Source organism: Triturus cristatus, chromosome 5_2 (genome assembly GCF_964204655.1).
Source record: "Triturus cristatus chromosome 5_2, aTriCri1.1, whole genome shotgun sequence".
NCBI lineage: Eukaryota > Metazoa > Chordata > Amphibia > Caudata > Salamandridae > Triturus > Triturus cristatus.
In genome coordinates this window covers 35,524,413-35,550,490 of record NC_140588.1, presented here as the reverse complement: position 1 = coordinate 35,550,490, position 26,078 = coordinate 35,524,413, and the positions used below count along the sequence as shown (strand labels likewise).

The window sequence follows — 26,078 nt, the reverse complement described above, 5'->3', positions numbered from 1 at the left end:
GGGGCACACTGCACACTCCCAAAGAAGGGGGCCACCACTCGGAGGACCAAATGTCCCTGTTTCCTCCAAAGATAAGGACCTCGGTTTTTTCCCCGTTCAGTTTTAGTGAGTTATAGATCAACCACTGAGAAACTGCCTCCATGCAGTTCCTAAACCTGAGAGCGGAGGTACTGCCCGAGTGGGAAAGGGACACCATAATCTGGGTGTCGTCAGCGTATGAAACCACCTCCATCCCATAAGATCTTATTAACTTGGCAAGTGGGGCCACATAGACATTAAAAAGGGTAGGACTTGGGGCCGACCCCTGAGGGACCCCACATTGAACAGGTAGGGATGGAGATAGGTATTCACCCAATTTGACCCTCTGTTCCCTCTGGTCAAGGAAGGAGGCCAGAAGGCTCAGGGCCAAACCCTCCACCCCCATCTCCCGAAGACGAGATATTAGGACCAAGGTAGATAGGGTATCGAAGGCGGCTGTCAGGTCCAACAGGACCAGAAGAGCAGTATGGCCCTGATCAACCTCCTTACGGATGTTATTAAATACTACCGTGAGAGCCGACTCCGTACTATGGTGTCTCCGAAAACCATGCTGGGAGTGATCAAGACAGCCCGAATTGTCCAGGAATGCCGTCAGATGCTCATTAAGATGGATTTCGAGCATCTTTGCAGGAGCAGGAAGCAGTGAAATCGGGCGAAAATTTTTAAGGGTTTCAGGGTCTAAAGATGGCTTCTTTAGTAGAGGCTTAACCACCGCACTTTTCCACGAAGAGGGAAAAGTGCCCTCCTGTATTGCCCGGTTCATGATACTCAAAAGCGGGGGCATAAGAGTTTCCCGACATTCCTTAAAAACTTTAAGAGGACAAGGGTCCAAAGGGGACCCTGACCTGGCCTTGCTTAAAAGCAGGTCTAGCTGTTGAAAGGAGAGCAGAGGAAAATTAGACAGATACGCAGAGGGGGCCACCATTCCATCACCCACAGCAGGTGAGACCAAGGAAAGGGGAGACAGCGCAGCCCTTTGCAATTCAAGGGCAGAGTAGATGTCGGCTATTTTGGAATGGAAAAATTGGGCGATCTTATCACAGAAATGCTAGGAGCTGGAGATAGGATCGGGCACTTGCAGGGTACACAAAGAGTCTGCGATTTTAAAGAGTTCTCTGGGGGAGGTAAGAGAGGTAGTCAAATTAGAGAAATACTCCTGCTTTCCTTTCATAACCTCCGCTTTATATCCTTTAAGGAGGAGTTTATGTTTTTCCCTCTCCTGATAGTCCCAGCTCGCCCTCCACAGCCTTTCCTGCCTCCTACAGCCCTGTCTTAAAGCTCTCACACTCTGAGAACCAGGGGGCCGAGGGTCTCATCCTGGCAGTGTAGTGAAAAGTAACGGGGGCCAACAGATCCACCGCCAGAGTGATGGAAGCAGTCAGTTCGAGCGCCTCTGTGCTGACATCCTTTGCTGTGACAGTTGATAGATTGGAGATTAACGGAGCCAAAGTACCATTAGAAATATTCCCATAATTGCGCTTAGGTTCTCTTGCTAGGGCCCCTCAGTTTAATATATGCCGAGGAGGCCTGAAGCTTCAAAGGGACCGCTAGATGATCAGACCAAACCAACGGTATGGGCACGTCTGTCGTCAGCCTGGAGTCATTGGAAAACACCCCGTCCAGGATATGACCTGCCCGGTGGGTGGCACTGGTAACCAATTGCTGAAAGCCACAGGCGGACAGTGACTCCAAGAGGGAAAGGGTTTCCCTGGAATCTAGATTTTCGAGATGGAAATTTAAATCTCCCAGAACAGTAAGTTTGGCGCAGCCCAAATAGGGCTCTAGGAGATTAAAGAGAGAATGGCTAAAATCCCCTCTAGGTCCCGGCGGTCTATAGATCAGAATGCCCGCAAAAGGAGCAGAAGAAGGGGAAATTATCAGAAAATGCAAGGCCTGAAGGGTATCTAAGGGGGCAGGCAGAATGGAAATACGACAGGAGTGGGAGTTCTTATAGAGAATCCCCAGACCTCCTCCCCTACGTCCCACTCGATCCGACCTGACTAACGCATAGCCTTCCGGAATAGCTTCCATCAGGTCAGGCCCAGAAGAGTCAGAGGCCCACGTTTCAGTAATGAAGACCCAGGAAGGCTTTCTTACAGCCACGAACTCCCTAAATGCGATGTTATTCTTCACCAGCGATCTAGCATTAATAAGAAAGCCGGTTTCGCTTGCAGAGATGGAAGGGGAGACAGTCTGTAGGGGGGCATACATAAGGGGCACACTCTGTCGGCAGCATACCATTTCTAAGAACAGCAGCAGAGGGGGGCATCTAGAAGAGCCTCCGGGGGACAAGAAAAATGACACGATAACCGTGGGGGTCTGAGGGCAATTAACTCAGGGTAGGAGTATTTGAAACTACCATCTCTTTCACCGCTCTCTGCTAATAACCTCTTACCTTGCCCGGTTCCTGGCCTGTCCTTAGCGCGGACGGGCGCAGACGGGCTGGACTCTGGCGTGACTCCGGCGCGAATACGGCGCTCTCGCTGCGCGTGTGCATAGTGGGTAAATAGAGGTCTAACGTATCAGGACAACTAGAGCGCTAAACAAAATGGCGCCCGCAAAGCGTCCCTTCCTACCCCCAAGATGGCGTGCGATAGCCAGTAGAGCGCGCTAAGGGAAATCCGCTGAAGCCGCGGTGATTCTGAAGATTTTATAGTGTAGGTAAGCGGGGGTGAGCTAAAATCCGGGGAAAACTAAACACAAATACAACACAAATGTCATAAAACAGGAGGTTTTAAAAATGCTCAAATGTGCAAGTATAGTGCGGCAATAATGAAGGAATGAAAGCGCCCAATGCGAAGCGCTAAGCGTAGACTGAGTAGCCTTGTCTAAGGCTGAACCTCCACCTTCTGAGCCCTAAAATACGCATCTAGCGTGTCAAGACAACTATAGCGCTAAACAAAATGGCGCCCACAAAGCGTCCCTTCCTACCCCCAAGATGGCGTGCGATAGCCAGTAGAGCGTGCTAAGGGAGATCCGCTGAAGCCGCGGTGATTCTGAAGATTTTATAGTGCAAGTAAGCGGGGGTGAGCTAAAATCCGGGGAAAACTAAACACACATACAACACAAATGTCATAAAACAGGAGGTTTTAAAAATGCTCAAATGTGCAAGTATAGCGCGGCAATAATGAAGGAATGAAAGCGCCCAATGCTAAGCGCTAAGCGTAGAATGAGTAGCCTTGTCTAAACATCCCCATCAACCATAAAAACAATTGCCTGCTAAGGTTCGTGATCAACCAAAGCCACTACCAGTTCACAGTACTGGCTTTCGACCTAAAATTCGCGCCAAGGGTGTTTACAAAATGCCTAGCAGCTGTCGCAGCACACCTATGAAGGCAAGGGATACACATATACCCCTATCTCGACGACTGGCTCATAAAGGCAAGTTCGTACGGCCAATGCAAACTACACATCCAGCAGGTCATACTAACACTGACGACTGGGTTTCTCGATCCATTGGGAGAAATGGTCAACAGAACCAGAACAAGTCAAGATATTCTTAGGGGCAGAGATCGACACCATACAGGCCAAAGTGTTCCCCAGCAAGAAGAGAACATTGGCGATACTGAAGGAAACACGTAATTACTGCAAGGGGCAAGTTCTGACAGGGAGGACGGTGAGCAAGCTGATGGGAGTGATGGCATCGTGCATTCAAGAAGTCCAAAATATTCGACTATACATGAGGCCATTCCAAGAATGGATTCAGAATTAGTGGTCGCAGGCAACTGGGAGTTGGGAAGATCTAGTGGTTGTCACACACGCAGTGCATCAGGAAATGGCGTGGTGGAACAAAGAAACCATATCACAGGGGAAACCATTCACACAACCAACTCCAACAGTGACCATCACAAAAGGCAACTCCCGGCCGGGGTGGGGCACGCACATGAACAAGCTCAATGTTAAGGTGCTATGGTCGCAACAGGATTCGGTCAAGCACATCAATTACCTGGAACTAAAAACGGTGTTCCTAGCCTTAAAAGCATTTCAGAAGGAGCTGTACGGAAACAGGGTGTTCCAAACAGACAACACCACGACCATGTTCTACATCAACAAACAAGGAGGAACAGTCAGTAGCGCTATCAAGGCTAGCACAGGAGATATGGACATGGGCCATTCCACTGAGGATAAACCTACTAGCAATACATCTCCCAGGGAAGGACAACGTGGAAGCAGACCGACTCAGCAGGCAGACGTCAGCATCCCACGAATGGGAGATCAACCAACAGGAATTACAGAAAATATTCCGGAAGTGGGGTACACCGCAAATAGACTTATTTGCAACATACCAAAATGCCAACACTTCACATCCAGACAACCAGACCACCGGTCACAAGGGAATGCGCTATAGATAAGTTGGTCAAAGACATTTGCATATGCTTTTCCCCCGATGTGAGAAAGTGGCTCTGTATATACTGTTCCTTAATAGGCACAGGGTGTACAGAATCCACAGTCCCCCAGGGTTTGACAGAGGCTAAAGTTAGATATAGAGAGAGAAACAAAGAGGGGAGTAGAGAGGTACCACTCAACGAGTGGTGGAGGTGGATACTTCCTCCCAGTAAAGCGTACATAAACACAAGGATCCACCCACAGGTATAGTGAATCAAGAGTCTCCCGTTTATACAATATGTATCCCACAGTCGTGGAGAGTACACATCAGTTGTTAAAATACCCCTCACACACCAAAAGGGCCCTTGGTGTCATGCTTCATCATAGGGGTCTTCCCGCCCCTCTACGTAGCCGACCGGGGTGGTTCTTTGGGCTGGACATTGATCCTTGGAGGCGCAGCCTATTTGGCATTCCTACCACTCGGTTTTTGAGCTCATGAGGATATTTTTCTCTTTTCAGCAAGTTAATAGGAGTATTTAAGACCCATTGGGGCATTACCGACCTTTGGAGGTTATTTACTTCCTTTATTCCATTTTCTTCACTCACTATTTGGCTATTTTTCACACATCACAGTGCGTTGTAGGAAGGGATCCTTAAGGTCCTGACGAAGAAGCATGGGGAAGCTTCGAAACATGTCGACACCATTAGGAGGCCTAGCTCATTGAGGCATACACCCTCCTCCCCCCACCTTTTACTAATACCAGCTCGAACGGCAGAATAAACTTTCCTAGACCAGAGAGCCAGGTATTTCTTAATTCACTCTCCATCCACTCCTGACCCTTCCTCGCACACCCCTGCATCACACATAGCAGTCTCGGCAAGAACAGTGCTCCCACGCAAACGTAGGTTGTAGCACCCCCCGTCCCGTAGAGGGGCGGGAAGACCCCTATGATGAAGCATGACACCAAGGGCCCTTTTGGTGTGTGAGGGGTATTTTAACAACTGATGTGTACTCTCCACGACTGTGGGATACATATTGTATAAACGGGAGACTCTTGATTCACTATACCTGTGGGTGGATCCTTGTGTTAAAGTTAGATATAACCTTACTCTCTAAAGTGGTAGCTTGGTCGAGCAGTAAGGCAGTACCAGAGGACAGTGCAAAGCATTTGTTGTACACACTCAGTCAGCAAATGGTCTCACACACTCAATAACTGAACTCTAGGCCAATGGTTTATATATAAAAAATATATGCTTGTTTTATTTTAGAACCAACAATTGGAATTAAAATATACTTTCTCAGAATGAGATGTTAAATATAAATACTTTTGCAATAAGCAATTGATTTTTGTAAACAGTTTCAAGTGGTTGCACTAGGCAACACTATTTCAAACACAACAGTGCATTGGGTTCAATGGAATTTTCATACTATTTGACACAGATTACTTTTCGGATTACTTTTCGGATTACTTTTGGAATTCCAGGACTGGATCCTAGATTCAGTCCTGGGTCAGTACTTGGAATCAAGTGATCCAAGTCGAATTAATTGCAGTGATGATTTTTAAGTAATATTTAGCTATTTCAAAAGCTGACAAAATATTTCCTAGAAAACATTCAATGGTTCTCTATGGCAAGAAATTCAAATTGCAGGTAGAGTACATTCTCGTTACTTTTGTAATCCAGTACTGGGTGCCTGGACTCAGTATTGGGATCTTTATCCAAAACAGGTAAGTAATTACGTTTGCAGATATTATACGATTTTTGAAGAATATTTAAAGATTGCAGAAATCGACACTTAGAAGAAATTTCACAGAAAAACAGACAACGGTTTCCTATGGGAGAAAATTGGGTTACTGGTAAGTACAGTCGTGAGTATTCTTTCGAGCCAGTGCTGGGTACCAAGATCCGGCACTGTGAGCTCACCCGAGAATAGGTGAGTTTTTGTCACTCGGCTGATTTTTAGTGAATATTTTAAGATTTGAAAAGTCCACACTTAGAAGAAATTTCAGAAAAAATCCAGTCAATGTTACCCTATGTAGAAAAATAGAGTTAGCGGTTTTCAGGTAAGTTCTCGATTGGCAGAGTTGAGGTTCTGGGCATAGACTCGGGCGGGGGGGGGGGGGGGTCCCCCAAGGTCAGATAGGCACAGTTAGTTCACCCTCAGCGGCTCTAGGGCGGCCGGGTGCAGAGAGAGTTAAGCCCAATGTTAGCTTATGAGGAATAGGGGGGCCTAGGTTGGTTGCTGCTGACTAGCAGGCCACGCGGCTGTGGGAGCTGGGCTCCTGGTCACTTGCTCAGGGGAAGTAGAACAGGGTAGAGGTTGCACTGCCAGGGCCACTCGGGCGGCTGGGTGCAGGGTGCTTTTGAGCCTTCGGGCGCTCAATGGATCTCAATGGGAATGCTCTGGTTGGGAAAAAGACTGCAAGCTCGGGGACGAGGGTGCTTCAGGTGCCACCACCACTTGGAGAGGTAAGTTGGGTAGTTGGAGAGTAGGTAGGTACCCCGGGATTGGACACAGGGGGCCGTGGGGCGCCGGGTGGCCTTTTGGCGTCGGGAAATCTTACCCTCTGTTGGTTGGGGTGGCACCCTGTTCTGAGGCTGCAGGCTTCTTCAGGAGTGTCGAGGGAGGTCCTTGGGTGCCGGACTCGGGGTCACAGTCGCCGTGGGGTCGTCCTCGTGGGTTTGGTTTACTCTGGCACCAGCCAGGCTTGGCTGGTGCAGAGTGGGCTGGGATCGCGGTTCCGGGCTGCTGCCAGGGATGAAAGGTAGGTTTTGAGTAGAGCCTCTACTCATGGGAGTCCCAGGGGTTTAGAGTTCAAAGGTAGCCAGGTCCTCCGGGGTTTCTGAGGTTGCTGGCCACAAGAGATGCCGGGTTTGGAGCAGGAGAAGGAGCAGGTTCGAGGTCGACAGGCCGGTAGGGCTGGGGCCAAAGCAGTTGGGGTCTCCCTCTTCTCAGCCGCTGCAGGGCAGGTCTTCTCTCTTCTTGTAATTTCGGAATCTGGAATCTGGGGAAGGAAGGTTCAGGGTGCCCCTAAATATTAGATTTAGGGGCGTTACAGGTAGGTGAAGGCCAAGGACCAATGGGTCCCTGTCCTGGGGTCGGTACACCCCCTATCCTGCCTCTCTCCTGTGGGAGGGGGGCAGTAGCCTAGTCCTGATAGGGTAGGGCCTCCCATCTTCAAGATGGCGAGAGCCCGGAGATGTGCTTCACCTCGCCTCCCCCCACCTGAGGGGTGGGGTGGGCAGGCTGGCACATCCCCTGTCCTTGTTTGGGGTTTCCGGCCAAGCTTCCCGCCAGAGTGGGGGGTTGCAGTGGCCTGGGGAAACTTCAAATAGCGGCATGCCTTTGAAGCTTCCCTTTGCTCATCCTGGGGGAGGAGATTTATCACCTCGCCCAGGATGTGCATTGTTGCAGGCCCAGGAGAGCAGGGGCTCTCCCACCCAGGGATACAGCAACATGTCTGCTGTGGGGCAGCCTAGGCAGCTTCAGAGCAGACGTGGATTGTAGGTTAGTTATAAGGGGGCATCTCTAAGATGCCCTCTGGGGTGCTTGGTACAATAAATCCCACACTGGCATCAGTGTGGGTTTAATGTGCTGAGAAGTTTGATACCAAACTTCCCAGTCTTCAATGTTGCCATTATGGTGCTGTGGAGTTCGTGTTTGACGAGCTCCCAGCACCATGTACTCTTAAATGGCAGCACTGCACTTACAGTGCCCAGGAATGGACCTGGGTACTGTAGGGGCACAGGGCTCCTGCGCCCACACCATTGTCATAAGGCAGCCAGCTAGAGGGGTGGCTGATATATGCCTTGGCAGTGTAGGTGATGGGCATGGCACACAGATGTGTGCCATGTCGACTTTGTTTTGCCCTGCACCCAGACACCCAGCCTTCAAAGGCAGTGTGTAAGGGTACAGGGCCTCTAAGGGTGGCACAATGAGTGCTGCAGCCCTTAGAGGCATTCCCTGGTCACAAGGCCCTGGGTACCTAGGGCACCATTTACCAGGGGCTGACATGTGGCCAGGGTTTGCCAATTTGGAGTTTGTGTGTTTTTAGAGAAGGAACATAGGCCCTGGGCACCTGATTGGCAGGAGTCCAGGGCACACTCAAAGTACATTCAGCAATTCAGCGAAAAGTGGGGGCATACCATGCAAGAAAGATGGCACTTTCTCACACCCGATACCACTGATACACAGGGTACTCGGCAAATGCAGAGTCAGCAACATGTCGCTAATACTAATAGCACCTCAGTGGGCCAGACAGACATGGTTCTCACAAATAGTAGAGATGGCGCATGCACCAGCACACAGATTCCCAAAAAGAAGGGACCTGTTAACAATGCAGAACGGAAGGGTGCTACACCCAGAGCCGGAGAGCCTCAGCCTAGCGGCATGGCTCCTGAGGACCTAGTTTGCACACCTCAAACTACCGGAGAGCACAATGGCAGTGCTCAGAGAAGCGAGAAGACCTACCACAAGGAAATGCTACGTAGCAAAATGGAAAAGATTCTCCGAATGGTGCATTAGGGAGGAGCTGCAAAGGAAAATAACAAGGGAGTCAACAGTACTAAAATACTTAACACATCTACTACAAAGTAAACTGAGCTACACATCCCTAAGGGTGTACTTAGCAGCGATAGTGACTTACACAAGAGGAGAAACTGGTAAAGGTTTCTTCACCTCCCAAGTAGTAAAAAGATTTCTAGAAGGAGCAAAGAGAATCACACCTCCAAACGGACTGCCAGCACCAGCATGGAACCTCAACGTAGTGCTAACTCAAATAATGAAGGCACCATTTGAGCAAATTCACAAGGCTACACTGCACATGCTCACACTAAAGACTGCTTTCTTAGTGGCTATCGCATCTCTACGAAGAGTAAGTGAATTGCAAGTGTTAACGCTCCATGAACCCTACCTGCAGATTCACAGTGATAGGATTGTAATGAGAACGGACCCACACTTCATGCCGAAGGTGGTGTCACGGTTCCACATCAACCAAACAATCCAAATACCTAGTTTTTTCCAAAAACCAACCATTAGCACAGAAAGGGCGCTGCACACGCTGGACGCTAGAAGAGCAGTGATGCACTATATAGAAAGGACAAAGGAGTGCAGAAAGACAAAGTAACTGTCTTCTTCGCCAGCAAATTTTTTGGGACGACCAGTTACCAAAAATACCATTGCCCGATGGATTGCACAAACCATACAACTATGCCACAAACAGGCAAGGCAACCGTTACAAGGAGAAGCTCATGCGCACTCAAAAAGGAAGAAAGGAGTAACAATTGCGTTTCTAGCTCACACCAATTCAAGATATTTGCCAAGCTGCAACATGGTCTTCAGTGTACACGTTCACTAAGCACTACTGTGTAGATATCCAAATGAACAAAGAAGCGCAAGTGGGACAGAAGGTCTTACATCACATATTCAGTAACCAGTGTTCATCTTCCAGCCACCACAATAAGGACAAGCCACTACAAAGTCTATGCACAGCATAGGGAATCCAGAAAGATTCACGCTGCAAATCTTAGTTTCTTACCTGTCGGTGTAGTTTTGCAGCTTGAAGACTTTCTGGATTCACTAGCGAACCCACCCTCCTCCGCCAGAAAGATGGGACAGGAGGAAAGGGATTAAAAAATGAAAGGACTTTAAAAAGCAAGGGGGAAAACAAGAATAACATAAGACAAGAAAAAAAGAATCCGAAGATGGCGGCCAAAGGTGGGAGCTTCCGGAGGAAGCACGTCTATGTCGCGAAGGACACCAAATGGTAAAAAGAGAAAAAAAGACTACAATTCCGGACCCAACCACTAGATGGTGGAATAATACACAGCATAGTGAATCCAGAAAGTCTTCAAGCTGCAAAACTACACCGTCAGGTAAACTATACGTTATCCACCACCAGTCCTGAAATATTATATTGCTTGTTGAAAAACGTTTTTGCAGTAAAGTTGAATGCCCGTGTTAGAACTACTCAGAGCAACATCATGGGACCTTTGTTGTGTAGCACGGTGGTATTTCTTCCTAAACAAAGTTTTAAGGTAGATTTACATGAACTGATACACAAATTAACATGTCTAGCAAAATATTTAAGTTTATGTTGTAAACTGCCTGACCATGTGATGGCAGCGTAAGACATAATTTTTCCCTGACGGAGAATACTCTGTATTGGATGGATTATACTTGGTTTGAATGGATGACTAAACAAATAATTCCATTATGTACTTTCAGCGGAGTAATGAAGTGGCACAGAATCCTGAAGTGGCAACACAACCTCCATCTTTTCAGGGCGCCGGAAATGATTATCGTACGAGCACGGATAGAGCCTCTCAATACAAGGTATTTGAAATACAACAAAGCCATGCTACTACTAATGCTGTTATAACATTGTACGTAATCTGAAAGGAAAAGACTTGTTTTACAGTTTTTTTCACGGTGGGGGTGGGGGGGGGGTGATCCCTGTTCACCGTTCACCAATTGCATTTCTACTTGGCAAACCTCCACTTTAAATGTTTCTGTGGGTGTGTTTAGTTTTCCTATTAACTTGAGCCTGTTTTCCTATGCCCAGTATTTCAAAACAATGTGTTTGAGGTATATGAGCTGTAGATTGTATACTTGTGCATAGATCACCATCTGGTGTTGGGCTCGGATGTTAGCACTTTGTTTTTGTCTTGGAGGAATTCTTTTGTAGTCACGCGGTAGGTGACTCCTCCTTAGGACAATAGTGCGCATGGACATCGACTCCATTTCCAGATTGTTTTTTTCCGTCATCGGGTTCGGATGTGACTTGCTGCGCTCCACGTCGATATCGGTTTTGAATCTCCCTTCAACACGCAATCCCTCTCCACTCTACGGTATTCTCAATCATGTTTCCTTTTCAACGAGCATCGTTAAAAACAAACTCCTCGACGCGGGCAGTTGGGCCTATCCACGCTGACCACGCCTGCAGTCCATGGAAAAGACTCCTTTAAAAAAATGCCCTGGGTGTGGTGCTAAGTTCCCACACACAGACTTGCACGAGGTCTGTAACCTCTGCCTCTCCCCGGAGCACGAAGACGAGAACTGCGAGGCCTGTTCATCTTTCAGGTCGAAGAAAGCCATCCGTGATCGTCTGGCTCGACGTCACGAAATGTCTCGCGGAAGCAGCTCGATTCCGGACATTTTCAGAGCAGATACCAATGTCCAGCTGTAGCAACAAGGTGGTGAAGACATCTCAGTCTCCGAAGCCGACGACTCAGGCGAAGACGAAACAGTCACCCTGGGTCAATGGTCCGTAAGTAACATAACCCCTCTCCCAACCAAAACCAAACCTAAGGCTCTGGTAACGCCCTCGGGTCAACACCGGCAACATGTCTCCGACGCACCGTCCTCGGACCTGGCAATGAGACCTAAACATAAGCCTACCGGCTCGGGCTCGAGCCAACCCCATACTGGCGCCGAAGCACAAAACGACAGATGTGCCACACCCTTCTTCATCGGCACCGAAGACACCCTCGACGCCCAAGCCCTCTGCATCGAAACATACTTTTTTCGGTACCGTAAAAATCTTCGGAGACGAAAAAAATCTCGGAGTCGCAAACTCCTACAATAAAACCTAAGGAGGTCAAGACCCCACAGAAAGTCTCAGAGACTTTGTCCAAAGAACATATTGACCCAAAATCTTCGGCACCGAAAAAAGACATTTTACCCGTGCAACATGTACCTGATTATTTGGATCCCAAACAAAAAACTCTTTCTATTGATCCAGAGACTGGCAAAGTTGTCACCAAGCCTCCAAAAAAAGAGGAAAATGGACACTTCAGAGGAACCTGCAATACCCCTAAAAAGAAAGGAGATGAGTACTAACACCTTCCCACCTCCAGCTGTTCCAAATTGTCTCATTTCTCCACCACACTCCCCACACATTTTCACCTCAAACATCGGATACTGAGCATGATCATACCGATGAGGGTGGGAATATAGATCCACATGGGGTTGATGATGCACATACCATCCCACACGATGTAGACCCTTGGGATGACTACAACATGGATCCCGACCCACATAATGACCCAGACCTCTATCGATCTAAGCCTTCACCACCAGATGACAATATTGAGTTTGCGCAACTTATCAATATGGGGTTACATTCAGATCCCTTAGATCATGGGTACTCACAAACTTTGTCGGGGGCAAATTTACAGTGTGGTTTATGGCCGAGGGTGGAGGCGGGGGCAGTGGGGGAGGGGGGCAGGGCTAGAGCAAAAAAAAAACTGACCATGAGGTTGAACACAGGCCCCTGCAGCGGACGCCTTCGTCCACTGAGCCACCAGACCCGACATACACACATCTCCCTATATCTATCTCTCTCTCTCGCTCTGTCTCCCTCCCTCCCTCTGTCTCCCTCCCTCCCTCTGTCTCCCTCCCTCCCTCTGTCTCCCTCCCTCCCTCTGTCTCCCTCCCTCCCTCCCTCTGTCTCCCTCCCTCCCTCCCTCTGTCTCCCTCCCTCCCTCCCTCTGTCTCCCTCCCTCCCTCCCTCTGTCTCCCTCCCTCCCTCTGTCTCCCTCCCTCCCTCCCTCCCTCCCTCTGTCTCCCTCCCTCTGTCTCCCTCCCTCCCTCCCTCTGTCTCCCTCCCTCCCTCCCTCCCTCTGTCTCCCTCCCTCCCTCTGTCTCCCTCTGTCTCCCTCCCTCCCTCCCTCTGTCTCCCTCCCTCCCTCTGTCTCCCTCCCTCCCTCTGTCTCCCTCCCTCCCTCTGTCTCCCTCCCTCCCTCTGTCTCCCTCTCCCTCCCTCTGTCTCCCTCCCTCCCTCTGTCTCCCTCCCTCCCTCTGTCTCCCTCCGTCTCCCTCCGTCTCCCTCCCTCTGTCTCCCCCCTCCCTCTGTCTCCCTCCCTCTGTCTCCCTCCCTCTGTCTCCCTCCCTCTGTCTCCCTCCTCTGTCTCCCTCCCTCTGTCTCCCTCCCTCTGTCTCCCTCCCTCTGTCTCCCTCCCTCTGTCTCCCTCCCTCTGTCTCCCTCCCTCTGTCTCCCTCCCTCTGTCTCCCTCCCTCTGTCTCCCTCCCTCTGTCTCCCTCCCTCTGTCTCCCTCCCTCTGTCTCCCTCCCTCTGTCTCCCTCCCTCTGTCTCCCTCCCTCTGTCTCCCTCCCTCTGTCTCCCTCCCTCTGTCTCCCTCCCTCTGTCTCCCTCCCTCTGTCTCCCTCCCTCTGTCTCCCTCCCTCTGTCTCCCTCCCTCTCCCTCCCTCTCCCTCCCTCTCCCTCCGTCTCCCTCCGTCTCCCTCCCTCCCTCTGTCTGTCTGTCTCCCTCCCTCCCTCCCTCCCTCCCTCTGTCTGTCTCCCTCCCTCCCTCCCTCCCTCCCTCTGTCTGTCTGTCTGTCTCCCTCCCTCCCTCCCTCCCTCCCTCTGTCTGTCTGTCTGTCTCCCTCCCTCCCTCCCTCCCTCCCTCTGTCTGTCTGTCTCCTCCCTCCCTCCCTCCCTCTGTCTGTCTGTCTCCCTCCCTCCCTCTGTCTGTCTGTCTCCCTCCCTCCCTCTGTCTGTCTGTCTGTCTGTCTCCCTCCCTCCCTCTGTCTGTCTGTCTGTCTGTCTCCCTCCCTCTGTCTGTCTGTCTCCCTCCCTCCCTCTGTCTGTCTGTCTCCCTCCCTCCCTCTGTCTGTCTGTCTCCCTCCCTCCCTCTGTCTGTCTGTCTCCCTCCCTCTGTCTGTCTGTCTGTCTGTCTCCCTCCCTCCCTCTGTCTGTCTGTCTGTCTCCCTCCCTCCCTCTGTCTGTCTGTCTCCCTCCCTCCCTCTGTCTGTCTGTCTGTCTCCCTCCCTCCCTCTGTCTGTCTGTCTCCCTCCCTCCCTCCCTCTGTCTGTCTGTCTCCCTCCCTCCCTCTGTCTGTCTGTCTCCCTCCCTCCCTCCCTCTGTCTGTCTGTCTCCCTCCCTGTCTCTGTCTGTCTGTCTCCCTCCCTCCCTCTGTCTGTCTGTCTGTCTGTCTCCCTCCCTCCCTCCCTCTGTCTGTCTGTCTGTCTCCCTCCCTCCCTCCCTCTGTCTGTCTGTCTGTCTCCCTCCCTCCCTCTGTCTGTCTCCCTCCCTCCCTCTGTCTGTCTGTCTGTCTCCCTCCCTCCCTCTGTCTGTCTGTCTGTCTCCCTCCCTCCGTCTGTCTGTCTGTCTCCCTCCCTCCCTCCCTCTGTCTGTCTGTCTCCCTCCCTGTCTCTGTCTGTCTCCCTCCCTCCTCCCTCTGTCTGTCTGTCTCCCTCCCTGTCTCTGTCTGTCTCCCTCCCTGTCTCTGTCTCCCTCCCTCCCTCCCTCTGTCTCCCTCCCTCCCTCCCTCTGTCTCCCTCCCTCCCTCCCTCTGTCTGTCTGTCTGTCTCCCTCCCTCTGTCTCCCTCCCTCCCTCCCTCTGTCTCCCTCCCTCCCTCCCCTCTGTCTGTCTGTCTGTCTCCCTCCCTCCCTCCCTCTGTCTGTCTGTCTGTCTCCCTCCCTCCCTCCCTCTGTCTGTCTGTCTGTCTCCCTCCCTCCCTCCCTCCGTCTGTCTGTCTGTCTGTCTCCCTCCCTCCCTCTGTCTGTCTGTCTGTCTGTCTCCCTCCCTCCCTCTGTCTGTCTGTCTCCCTCCCTCCCTCCCTCCCTCTGTCTGTCTGTCTCCCTCCCTCCCTCCCTCCCTCCCTCTGTCTCCCTCCCTCCCTCCCTCTGTCTGTCTGTCTCCCTCCCTCCCTCCCTCCCTCCCTCTGTCTGTCTGCCTCCCTCCCTCCCTCTGTCTGTCTGTCTCCCTCCCTCCCTCCCTCTGTCTCCCTCCCTCCCTCTGTCTCCCTCCCTCCCTCTGTCTCCCTCCCTCCCTCTGTCTCCCTCCCTCCCTCTGTCTCCCTCCCTCCCTCTGTCTCCCTCCCTCCCTCCCTCTGTCTCCCTCCCTCTGTCTCCCTCCCTCTGTCTCCCTCCCTCTGTCTCCCTCCCTCTGTCTCCCTCCCTCTGTCTCCCTCCCTCTGTCTCCCTCCCTCTGTCTCCCTCCCTCTGTCTCCCTCCCTCTGTCTCCCTCCCTCTGTCTCCCTCCCTCTGTCTCCCTCCCTCTGTCTCCCTCCCTCTGTCTCCCTCCCTCTGTCTCCCTCCCTCTGTCTCCCTCCCTCTGTCTCCCTCCCTCTGTCTCCCTCCCTCTGTCTCCCTCCCTCTGTCTCCCTCCCTCTGTCTCCCTCCCTCTGTCTCCCTCCCTCTGTCTCCCTCCTCTGTCTCCCTCCCTCTGTCTCCCTCCCTCTGTCTCCCTCCCTCTGTCTCCCTCCCTCTGTCTCCCTCCCTCTGTCTCCCTCCCTCTGTCTGTCTGTCTGTCTGTCTGTCTGTCTGTCTGTCTGTCTGTCTGTCTGTCTGTCTGTCTGTCTGTCTGTCTGTCTGTCTGTCTGTCTGTCTGTCTGTCTGTCTGTCTGTCTGTCTGTCTGTCTGTCTGTCTGTCTGTCTGTCTGTCTCCCTCCCTCTGTCTCCCTCCCTCCCTCTGTCTCCCTCCCTCCCTCTGTCTCCCTCCCTCCCTCTGTCTCCCTCCCTCCCTCTGTCTCCCTCCCTCCCTCTGTCTCCCTCCCTCCCTCTGTCTCCCTCCCTCCCTCTGTCTCCCTCCCTCCCTCTGTCTCCCTCCCTCTGTCTCCCTCCCTCCCTCTGTCTGTCTGTCTCCCTCTGTCTGTCTGTCTCCCTCTGTCTCCCTCCCTCCCTCTGTCTGTCTGTCTCCCTCCCTCCCTCCCTCCCTCTGTCTGTCTGTCTCCCTCCCTCCCTCCCTCCCTCTGTCTGTCTGTCTCCCTCCCTCCCTCCCTCCCTCTGTCTGTCTGTCTGTCTCCCTCCCTCCCTCCCTCCCTCTGTCTGTCTGTCTGTCTCCCTCCCTCCCTCCCTCCGTCTGTCTGTCTGTCTGTCTCCCTCCCTCCCTCCCTCTGTCTGTCTGTCTGTCTCCCTCCCTCCCTCCCTCTGTCTGTCTGTCTGTCTGTCTCCCTCCCTCCCTCCCTCTGTCTGTCTGTCTGTCTCCCTCCCTCCCTCCCTCCGTCTGTCTGTCTGTCTCCCTCCCTCTGTCTCCCTCCCTCCCTCCCTCTGTCTCCCTCCCTCCCTCCCTCTGTCTGTCTGTCTGTCTGTCTCCCTCCCTCCCTCTGTCTGTCTGTCTGTCTGTCTCCCTCCCTCCCTCCCTCTGTCTGTCTGTCTGTCTCCCTCCCTCCCTCCCTCCGTCTGTCTGTCTGTCTCCCTCCCTCTGTCTCCCTCCCTCCCTCCCTCTGTCTCCCTCCCTCCCTCCCTCTGTCTGTCTGTCTGTCTGTCTCCCTCCCTCCCTCTGTCTGTCTGTCTGTCTCCCTCCCTCCCTCCCTCTGTCTGTCTGTCTGTCTCCCTCCCTCTGTCTGTCTGCCTCCCTCCCTCCCTCTGTCTGTCTGTCTGTCTGTCTCCCTCCCTCTGTCTGTCTGTCTGTCTGTCTGTCTCCCTCCCTCTGTCTGTCTGTCTGTCTGTCTCCCTCCCTCCCTCTGTCTGTCTGTCTGTCTGTCTGTCTCCCTCCCTCTGTCTGTCTGTCTGTCTGTCTCCCTCCCTCCCTCTGTCTGTCTGTCTGTCTGTCTGTCTCCCTCCCTCCCTCTGTCTGTCTGTCTGTCTGTCTCCCTCCCTCCCTCTGTCTGTCTGTCTGTCTGTCTCCCTCCCTCTGTCTGTCTGTCTGTCTGTCTGTCTCCCTCCCTCTGTCTGTCTGTCTGTCTCCCTCCCTCCCTCTGTCTGTCTGTCTGTCTGTCTCCCTCCCTCCCTCTGTCTGTCTGTCTGTCTGTCTCCCTCCCTCCCTCTGTCTGTCTGTCTGTCTCCCTCCCTCCCTCCCTCCCTCTGTCTGTCTGTCTGTCTCCCTCCCTCTGTCTCCCTCCCTCCCTCCCTCTGTCTCCCTCCCTCCCTCCCTCTGTCTGTCTGTCTGTCTGTCTCCCTCCCTCCCTCTGTCTGTCTGTCTGTCTGTCTCCCTCCCTCTGTCTGTCTGTCTGTCTGTCTGTCTCCCTCCCTCTGTCTGTCTGTCTGTCTCCCTCCCTCCCTCTGTCTGTCTGTCTGTCTGTCTCCCTCCCTCCCTCTGTCTGTCTGTCTGTCTGTCTCCCTCCCTCCCTCTGTCTGTCTGTCTGTCTCCCTCCCTCCCTCCCTCCCTCTGTCTGTCTGTCTGTCTCCCTCCCTCTGTCTCCCTCCCTCCCTCCCTCTGTCTCCCTCCCTCCCTCCCTCTGTCTGTCTGTCTGTCTGTCTCCCTCCCTCCCTCCCTCTGTCTGTCTGTCTGTCTCCCTCCCTCCCTCTGTCTGTCTGTCTGTCTGTCTCCCTCCCTCCCTCTGTCTGTCTGTCTCCCTCCCTCCCTCCCTCTGTCTGTCTGTCTCCCTCCCTCCCTCCCTCTGTCTGTCTGTCTCCCTCCCTCCCTCCCTCCCTCTGTCTGTCTGTCTGTCTGTCTCCCTCCCTCCCTCTGTCTGTCTGTCTGTCTGTCTCCCTCCCTCCCTCTGTCTGTCTGTCTGTCTGTCTCCCTCCCTCCCTCTGTCTGTCTGTCTGTCTGTCTCCCTCTGTCTGTCTGTCTGTCTGTCTCCCTCCCTCCCTCTGTCTGTCTGTCTGTCTGTCTCCCTCCCTCCCTCTGTCTGTCTGTCTGTCTGTCTCCCTCCCTCCCTCTGTCTGTCTGTCTGTCTGTCTCCCTCCCTCCCTCTGTCTGTCTGTCTGTCTGTCTCCCTCTGTCTGTCTGTCTGTCTGTCTCCCTCCCTCCCTCTGTCTGTCTGTCTGTCTGTCTCCCTCCCTCCCTCTGTCTGTCTGTCTGTCTGTCTCCCTCTGTCTGTCTGTCTGTCTGTCTCCCTCCCTCCCTCTGTCTGTCTGTCTGTCTGTCTCCCTCCCTCCCTCTGTCTGTCTGTCTGTCTCCCTCCCTCTGTCTGTCTGTCTGTCTGTCTCCCTCCCTCTGTCTGTCTGTCTGTCTGTCTGTCTCCCTCCCTCCCTCTGTCTGTCTGTCTGTCTGTCTCCCTCCCTCCCTCTGTCTGTCTGTCTGTCTGTCTCCCTCCCTCTGTCTGTCTGTCTGTCTGTCTGTCTCCCTCCCTCTGTCTGTCTGTCTGTCTCCCTCCCTCCCTCTGTCTGTCTGTCTGTCTGTCTCCCTCCCTCCCTCTGTCTGTCTGTCTGTCTGTCTCCCTCCCTCCCTCTGTCTGTCTGTCTGTCTCCCTCCCTCCCTCCCTCCCTCTGTCTGTCTGTCTGTCTCCCTCCCTCTGTCTCCCTCCCTCCCTCCCTCTGTCTCCCTCCCTCCCTCCCTCTGTCTGTCTGTCTGTCTGTCTCCCTCCCTCCCTCCCTCTGTCTGTCTGTCTGTCTCCCTCCCTCCCTCTGTCTGTCTGTCTGTCTGTCTCCCTCCCTCCCTCTGTCTGTCTGTCTCCCTCCCTCCCTCCCTCTGTCTCCCTCCCTCCCTCCCTCTGTCTGTCTGTCTCCCTCCCTCCCTCCCTCTGTCTGTCTGTCTGTCTGTCTCCCTCCCTCCCTCTGTCTGTCTGTCTGTCTGTCTCCCTCCCTCCCTCTGTCTGTCTGTCTGTCTGTCTCCCTCCCTCCCTCTGTCTGTCTGTCTGTCTGTCTCCCTCCCTCCCTCTGTCTGTCTGTCTGTCTGTCTCCCTCCCTCTGTCTGTCTGTCTGTCTGTCTGTCTCCCTCCCTCTGTCTGTCTGTCTGTCTCCCTCCCTCCCTCTGTCTGTCTGTCTGTCTGTCTCCCTCCCTCCCTCCCTCTGTCTGTCTGTCTGTCTCCCTCCCTCCCTCCGTCTGTCTGTCTGTCTCCCTCCCTCCCTCCCTCCCTCTGTCTGTCTGTCTGTCTCCCTCCCTCTGTCTCCCTCCCTCCCTCCCTCTGTCTCCCTCCCTCCCTCCCTCTGTCTGTCTGTCTGTCTGTCTCCCTCCCTCCCTCCGTCTGTCTGTCTGTCTGTCTCCCTCCCTCCCTCCCTCTGTCTGTCTGTCTGTCTCCCTCCCTCCCTCTGTCTGTCTGTCTGTCTGTCTCCCTCCCTCCCTCTGTCTGTCTGTCTCCCTCCCTCCCTCCCTCTGTCTCCCTCCCTCCCTCCCTCTGTCTGTCTGTCTCCCTCCCTCCCTCCCTCCCTCTGTCTGTCTGTCTCCCTCCCTCCCTCTGTCTGTCTGTCTCCCTCTGTCTCCCTCCCTCCCTCCCTCTGTCTGTCTGTCTCCCTCCCTCCCTCCCTCCCTCTGTCTGTCTGTCTGTCTCCCTCCCTCTGTCTCCCTCCCTCCCTCCCTCTGTCTCCCTCCCTCCCTCCCTCTGTCTGTCTGTCTGTCTCCCTCCCTCCCTCCCTCTGTCTGTCTGTCTGTCTCCCTCCCTCCCTCCGTCTGTCTGTCTGTCTCCCTCCCTCCCTCCCTCTGTCTGTCTGTCTGTCTCCCTCCCTCCCTCTGTCTGTCTGTCTGTCTGTCTCCCTCCCTCCCTCTGTCTGTCTGTCTCCCTCCCTCCCTCCCTCTGTCTCCCTCCCTCCCTCCCTCTGTCTGTCTGTCTCCCTCCCTCCCTCCCTCCCTCTGTCTGTCTGTCTCCCTCCCTCCCTCTGTCTGTCTGTCTCCCTCTGTCTCCCTCCCTCCCTCCCTCTGTCTGTCTGTCTCCCTCCCTCCCTCTGTCTGTCTGTCTCCCTCCCTCCCTCTGTCTGTCTGTCTCCCTCCCTCCCTCTGTCTGTCTCCCTCCCTGTCTCTGTCTCCCTCCCTCCCTGTCTCTGTCTCCCTCCCTCCCTGTCTCTGTCTCCCTCCCTCCCTGTCTCTGTCTCCCTCCCTCCCTGTCTCTGTCTCCCTCCCTGTCTCTGTCTCCCTCCCTCCCTGTCTCTGTCTCCCTCCCTCCCTGTCTCTGTCTCCCTCCCTCCCTGTCTCTGTCTCCCTCCCTCCCTCCCTGTCTCTGTCTCCCTCCCTCCCTCCCTGTCTCTGTCTCCCTCCCTCCCTCCCTGTCTCTGTCTCCCTCCCTCCCTCCCTGTCTCTGTCTCCCTCCCTCCCTCCCTGTCTCTGTCTCCCTCCCTCCCTCCCTGTCTCTGTCTCCCTCCCTCCCTCCCTGTCTGTCTCCCTCCCTCCCTCCCTGTCTGTCTCCCTCCCTCCCTCCCTGTCTCTGTCTCCCTCCCTGTCTCTGTCTCCCTCCCTCCCTCCCTGTCTCTGTCTCCCTCCCACCCTCCCTGTCTCTGTCTCCCTCCCTCCCTCCGTCTCTGTCTCCCTCCCTCCCTCCCTGTCTCTGTCTCCCTCCCTCCCTCCCTGTCTCTGTCTCCCTCCCTCCCTCCCTGTCTCTGTCTCCCTCCCTCCCTCCCTGTCTCTGTCTCCCTCCCTCCCTCCCTGTCTCTGTCTCCCTCCCTCCCTGTCTCTGTCTCCCTCCCTCCCTCTGTCTCCCTCCCTCCCTGTCTCTGTCTCCCTCCCTCCCTGTCTCTGTCTCCCTCCCTCCCTGTCTCTGTCTCCCTCCCTCCCTCCCTGTCTCTGTCTCCCTCCCTCCCTCCCTGTCTCTGTCTCCCTCCCTCCCTGTCTCTGTCTCCCTCCCTCCCTGTCTCTGTCTCCCTCCCTCCCTGTCTCTGTCTCCCTCCCTCCCTGTCTCTGTCTCCCTCCCTCCCTGTCTCTGTCTCCCTCCCTCCCTGTCTCTGTCTCCCTCCCTCCCTGTCTCTGTCTCCCTCCCTGTCTCTGTCTCCCTCCCTGTCTCTGTCTCTCTCTCTGTCTCTGTCTCTCTCTCTGCCTCTCTCTCTCTCTCTCTCTCTCTCTCTGCGCCTCTGTCTCTCTCTCTCTCTGCGTCTCTGTCTCTCTCTCTCTCTCTCTCTGCGCCTCTGTCTCTCTCTCTCTCTCTCTCTCTGCCTCTGTCTCTCTCTCTCTCTCTCTGCCTCTGTCTCTCTCTCTCTCTCTCTGCCTCTGTCTCTCTCTCTCTCTCTCTCTGCCTCTGTCTCTCTCTCTCTCTCTCTCTCTGCCTCTGTCTCTCTCTCTCTCTCTCTGCCTCTGTCTCTCTCTCTCTCTCTCTCTCTCTGCCTCTGTCTCTCTCTCTCTCTCTCTCTGCCTCCCTCACATCACCCCGCGTGTCACAGCTTCCCGGGTACACACACAGCCGCACTCTAGTTCTTCACAGCTCTTTAAAAGACCATTCACATGTTAATAACTTTGTTGTATTTCACCTCTTCTTTGCGCCCCTGCGTCTCCAATCAATCGGTTACTTTTTCTAGGTGAGTGTTGGATCCTAGATCCAGCACTGGTATACCACCTGTAAGCAGTTGAGAAACTGTTTAAGTTACACAGGCGATTTTTAAGGAATATTTATAAGTTTGCAAAATCGACAATTAGAAAAACAGTCAATGGTTTCCTATGGAACAACATTCAAGTTACGGGTAAAGTATGTTCTTTTGTATTCCAGTGCTGGGCTCCTAGGCCCAGTACTGGGGCATCTGTCTAAAACAGGTAAGCATTTACGTTTTCACAGTTGGTACGATTTTTGAAGAATATTTGTAGTTTGCAAAAATCGACACTTGGAAGAAATTTCACATAAAAACAGTCAATGGTTTCCACCCTTAGAGGCCCTGTACCCTTACACACACACACACACACACACACACACTGCCTTTGCAGGCTGGGTGTCTGGGTACAAAACAGTCGACATGGCACACATCCCTGTGTGCCATGCCCATCACCTACACTGCCATGGCATACATCAGCCACCCCTCTAGCTGGGTGCCCTATGCCAATGGTGTGGGCGCAGGAGCCCTGTGCCCCTACAGTACCCAGGTCCATTCCTGGGCACTGTAAGTGCAGTGCTGCCATTTAAGAGTACATGGTGCTGAGAGCTCGTCAACCACGAACTCCACAGCACCATAATGGCAACACTGAAGACTGAGAAGTTTGGTATCAAACTTCTCAGCACATTAAACCCACACTGATGCCAGTGTGGGATTTAATGTACCAAGCACCCCAGAGGGCCACTTGGAGATGCCCCCTTAAACCTAACCTACAATCCACGTCTGCTCTGAGGCTGCCTAGGCTGCCACACAGCAGACATGTTGCTGGACCCCTGGGTGGGAGAGCCCCTGCTCTCCTGGGCCTGCAACAATGCACATCCTGGGCGAGGTGCTAAATCTCCTCCCCCAGGATGGGCTGGGGGAAGCTTCAAAGGCATGCCGCCTCTGTGAGCTTCCCCAGGCTACTGCAACCTCCCACTCTGCCGGGAAGCTTGGCCGGAAACCCCAAATAAGGACAGGGGATGTGCCAGCCTGCCAACCCCACCCCTCAGGTGGGGGAGGCGAGGTGAAGCACATTTCCGGGCTCTCGCCATCTTGAAGATGGGAAGCCCTACCCTATCAGGACTAGGCTACTGCCCCCCTCCCACAGGAGAGAGGCAGGATAGGGGGTGTACCCACCCCAGGACAGGGACCCATTGGTCCCTGCCCTTTACCTACCTGTAACACCCCTAAATCTAGTATTTAGGGGCACCCTGAACCTTCCTTCCCCAGATTCCAGATTCCAAACTACAAAGAAGAGCAAGAAGACCTGCCCTGCAGCTGCTAAGAAGAGGAAGACACCAACTGCTTTGGCCCTTGCCCTACCGGCCTGTCGACCCTCGAACCTGCTCCTGCTCCATCCCGGCATCTCTTGCGGCCAGCAACCTCACAAACCCCGGAGGACCTGGCTACCTTTTGGCTCTAAGCCCCTGGGACTCCCATGAGTAGAGGCTCTACTCAAAACCTACCTCTAATCCCTGGCAGCAGCCCGGAACCGCGAACGCAGCACACTCTGCACCAGCCAGGCCTGGCCAGTGCCGGAGTGAACAAAGACCACGAGGACGACCCCACGGCGACTGGGACCCAGAGTGTGGCACCCAAGGACCTCCCTTGACACTCCTGAAGAAGCCTGCAGCTTCAGAACCAGGTGCCCCCCCCCCCCCCCAACCGCGATCAACAGAGGGTAAGATTTCCCGACACCAAAAGGCACCCCTGCACTCTGCGGTCCCCTGTACCCAATCCCAGGGTACCTACCTATCTTCCAACTAACCAACTTACCTCTCGAATTGGTGGTGGCACCTGAAGAATTGTCGTCCTCGAGCTTGCAGTCTTCTTCTAAACCGGAGATTTCCCATTGAAATCAATTGAGCGCCGAAGGCTCAAAAGCACCCAGCCTCCCGAGTGGCTCTGGCAGTGCAGTCTCTACACCTATCTACTTCCCTACTTGCCCTGAGTAAGTGACCAGGAGCCCAGCTCCCACAGCCGCGTGGCTTGCTAGTTAGCAGCCACCAACCAAGGCCCCCCTATCCCTCATAGGATAACATTGGGCCTAACTCTCTCTGCACCCGGCCGCCCTAGAGTCGCTGAGGGTGAACCAACTGTACCTACCTGACCCTGGGGGACCCCTGAGTCTATGCCCAGAACCTCAACTCTGCCAGTCGAGTACTTACCTTTAAACCGATAACATATTTTTGCGGCGTGAATCTTTGTGGATTCACTATGCTGTGCATTATTCCGCGATCTGGTGGTTGGGTCCGGATTCGTGGTCTTTCATTTGTTTTTTTGTTTTTTTTGTAGCCCAGGTGGGCGTCGACGTCCCACCATTTGGTGCACCTCTCGTGACGTCGTCTTGCTACCTTTGGGGCGCCATCTTCAGATTCTTTTTTCCGCCGTTTGGTCTGGATAGTCATCGAGAAGCTCCAGAGTTTCACACGAAGGAAGGAGAAAACGCGAGTTTCATCGAAGAGAAGTTACAGAGAGACTACAGAGGAAAGGTATTACGAAGGGGTCGACGAAGAAGGAGAAGATCCTCGGATTTCTTCGACGCCCATAGGAAAATGCGCACTCAGAGGCTCTGAGCGCAATGGACAAGACGCCATTTAAATTCTGCCCCAACTGCCACCACAAGTACGCGCAGAAGGACCAGCATCCAGTCTGCAACCTTTGCCTTCCGATCGACCACCAGAGCAAGGACTGCAATGCCTGCTCCGCTTTCACGCCGAAGACACTCCGGGTGATTGAACGTCAGAGAAGAGCCAACTTCAACATGGAAGGCAAGGGTAAGGCCCCGTCGTTGTATGATCTGGGCCTCTCCACCGACTATGAGGACAACATCGCCGAAGGACCTGAAATCTTCACGGTTATAGAGACCGACAAGAAAACGCCTGACGAGATAAGAGTCACGTCGAGTTCAAAAACCCCGAAAGGGCCCCGAAAACCCGAGAGTGACTCTCGAAAATCTGAGTCCAAGTCCTCAAAAGGAGCACCGGTGCCGAAAACTTCGACCACGGGTGGTTCCAAGGACAAAAAGCCGAGCGGTTCCTTCGAGAAGGACTCCCAGGCGCCGAAGGCCGCCGAAAGGCAGGGTTCGTCGAAGCAGACCCACGAGATGGGACGTTCGGCGACGAAAGACAAGGCCGCTTTGACGCAAGCTCCGTCGAAGAGGCCTGCGGTCGACGTCGAGCAAGTCTCCGAGATGGAGAAAAAGAAACGAAGGCTCGAGGCGGAGATAGAGAACATCCTTCAGAGGAAGAAGGAGTTCGACGACAAAATGAAGCAATTCAAAATTCCAACGACCCCGGCGACGGACCTCCCGGAGTTCGAGGAACTGGAGGAGTTTGACGCCGAAGGGCAGTCGAGAGATCTTGAAGAGGAGGAAGAAGGTCCCTACTATGAGGGCGAAGACGAGGACCAACAATCGTTTTACGGCTCGGCGCCGTCAACGACTCAAGAGCTCGAAGGGCAGGACATCGACGCCGAAAATCCCGAAGAGCCCGTAGACACTTATCCTTCGAGGCCTTCGCCGCCGGACGACATCGGGGCATACAACGCGGTCGTCAGGAGTGCCGCAGCAGCCTTTGGGGTGAAGTTGGACGAGGAGAAGCCGAAAGCTGATGTTCGAGGCATATGAGCTGCAGATTGTACACTTAGCATAGATCGCCATCTGGTGTTGGGCCCGGATGTTTGCAGTTTGTTTTTCTTCTTGGACAGTCTTTGGAAGTCACGAGTTTGGTGACTCCTCCTTCGGTCCGTACTGCGCATGGGCTTCGGCTCCATCCTCAGATTGTTTTTTTCCGCCATCGGGCTCGGATGTGATACTTCGTGCTCCGGCTTCGAACTTCTACGGTTCCAGCCTCGACGGAAAATCCTAGTTTCTTCGAGTTTCTTCATCATCATCTTCATCTCTCGAAGCGGCACTTTCTCCATCCCGTACATCGGCACCGGCCTTCGAGCCCTCCTCGACTCCGGTCCCGGCCGATGGAAAGGACTCCGTTCAAAAAGTGCCCAAAATGTGGGTCTAAATTTCCCCACACCGACCTCCATCAGGTGTGTAACCTTTGCCTCTCTCCAGAACACGAGGCCAGAGACTGCCCCGCCTGCAAGTCTTTTCGATCGAAGAAGACCATCCGAGATCGAAGAGCTCGACGCACCATGGCGCACTCATCCTCTGCAGCTCCACCGGACATCTTCGGGGACGGCGCCGAAGCTTCGGGGCAAACACACACCGAGCAGGAGGAAGACGTCAGCGCTTCCGAGGCCGACGACTCCGACGTGGAGGACGTTACACCAGCGCAGCGGGCCGTGAGTACTATGCCCCCTCCCACCCCCGCGCCCAAAACCAAAGAGACTCGGGTTACTCCCTCGCCTGCCGGCCTGGGCAAAACCAAAACCAAAGCTTCTATCACCCCACCTTCGGGCCCGGTGTCGAAGCCTCCAAAGTCTCACGGCAGCTCGGGATCGAGCCAGCCGACGCCCGGTGCCGAAAAACAGCATCCGGCACCGAAAAAAGCAATATCCAGCTCGACTCCGAAGCCACCGGCGCCGAAGCCTGGACACTCGGTGCCGACCAAACACAAACACAAATCTGTCGGCACCGACGCCCCGGCGCCGAAACCT

At 54.0% G+C, this 26,078-nt stretch overlaps 1 protein-coding gene across 1 annotated transcript in view; it reads left to right on the top strand.

Annotated features, from left to right (window-relative positions):
• LOC146822620 (uncharacterized) overlaps nt 1-26,078 on the top strand; it is a 298,045-nt gene that overhangs the window by 159,822 nt on the left and 112,145 nt on the right. Inside the window, exon 11 of the mRNA XM_085606794.1 lies at nt 10,592-10,699. Coding sequence (XP_085462920.1) covers nt 10,592-10,699 — 108 coding nt within the window. The remainder of the gene's footprint in view (nt 1-10,591; nt 10,700-26,078) is intronic.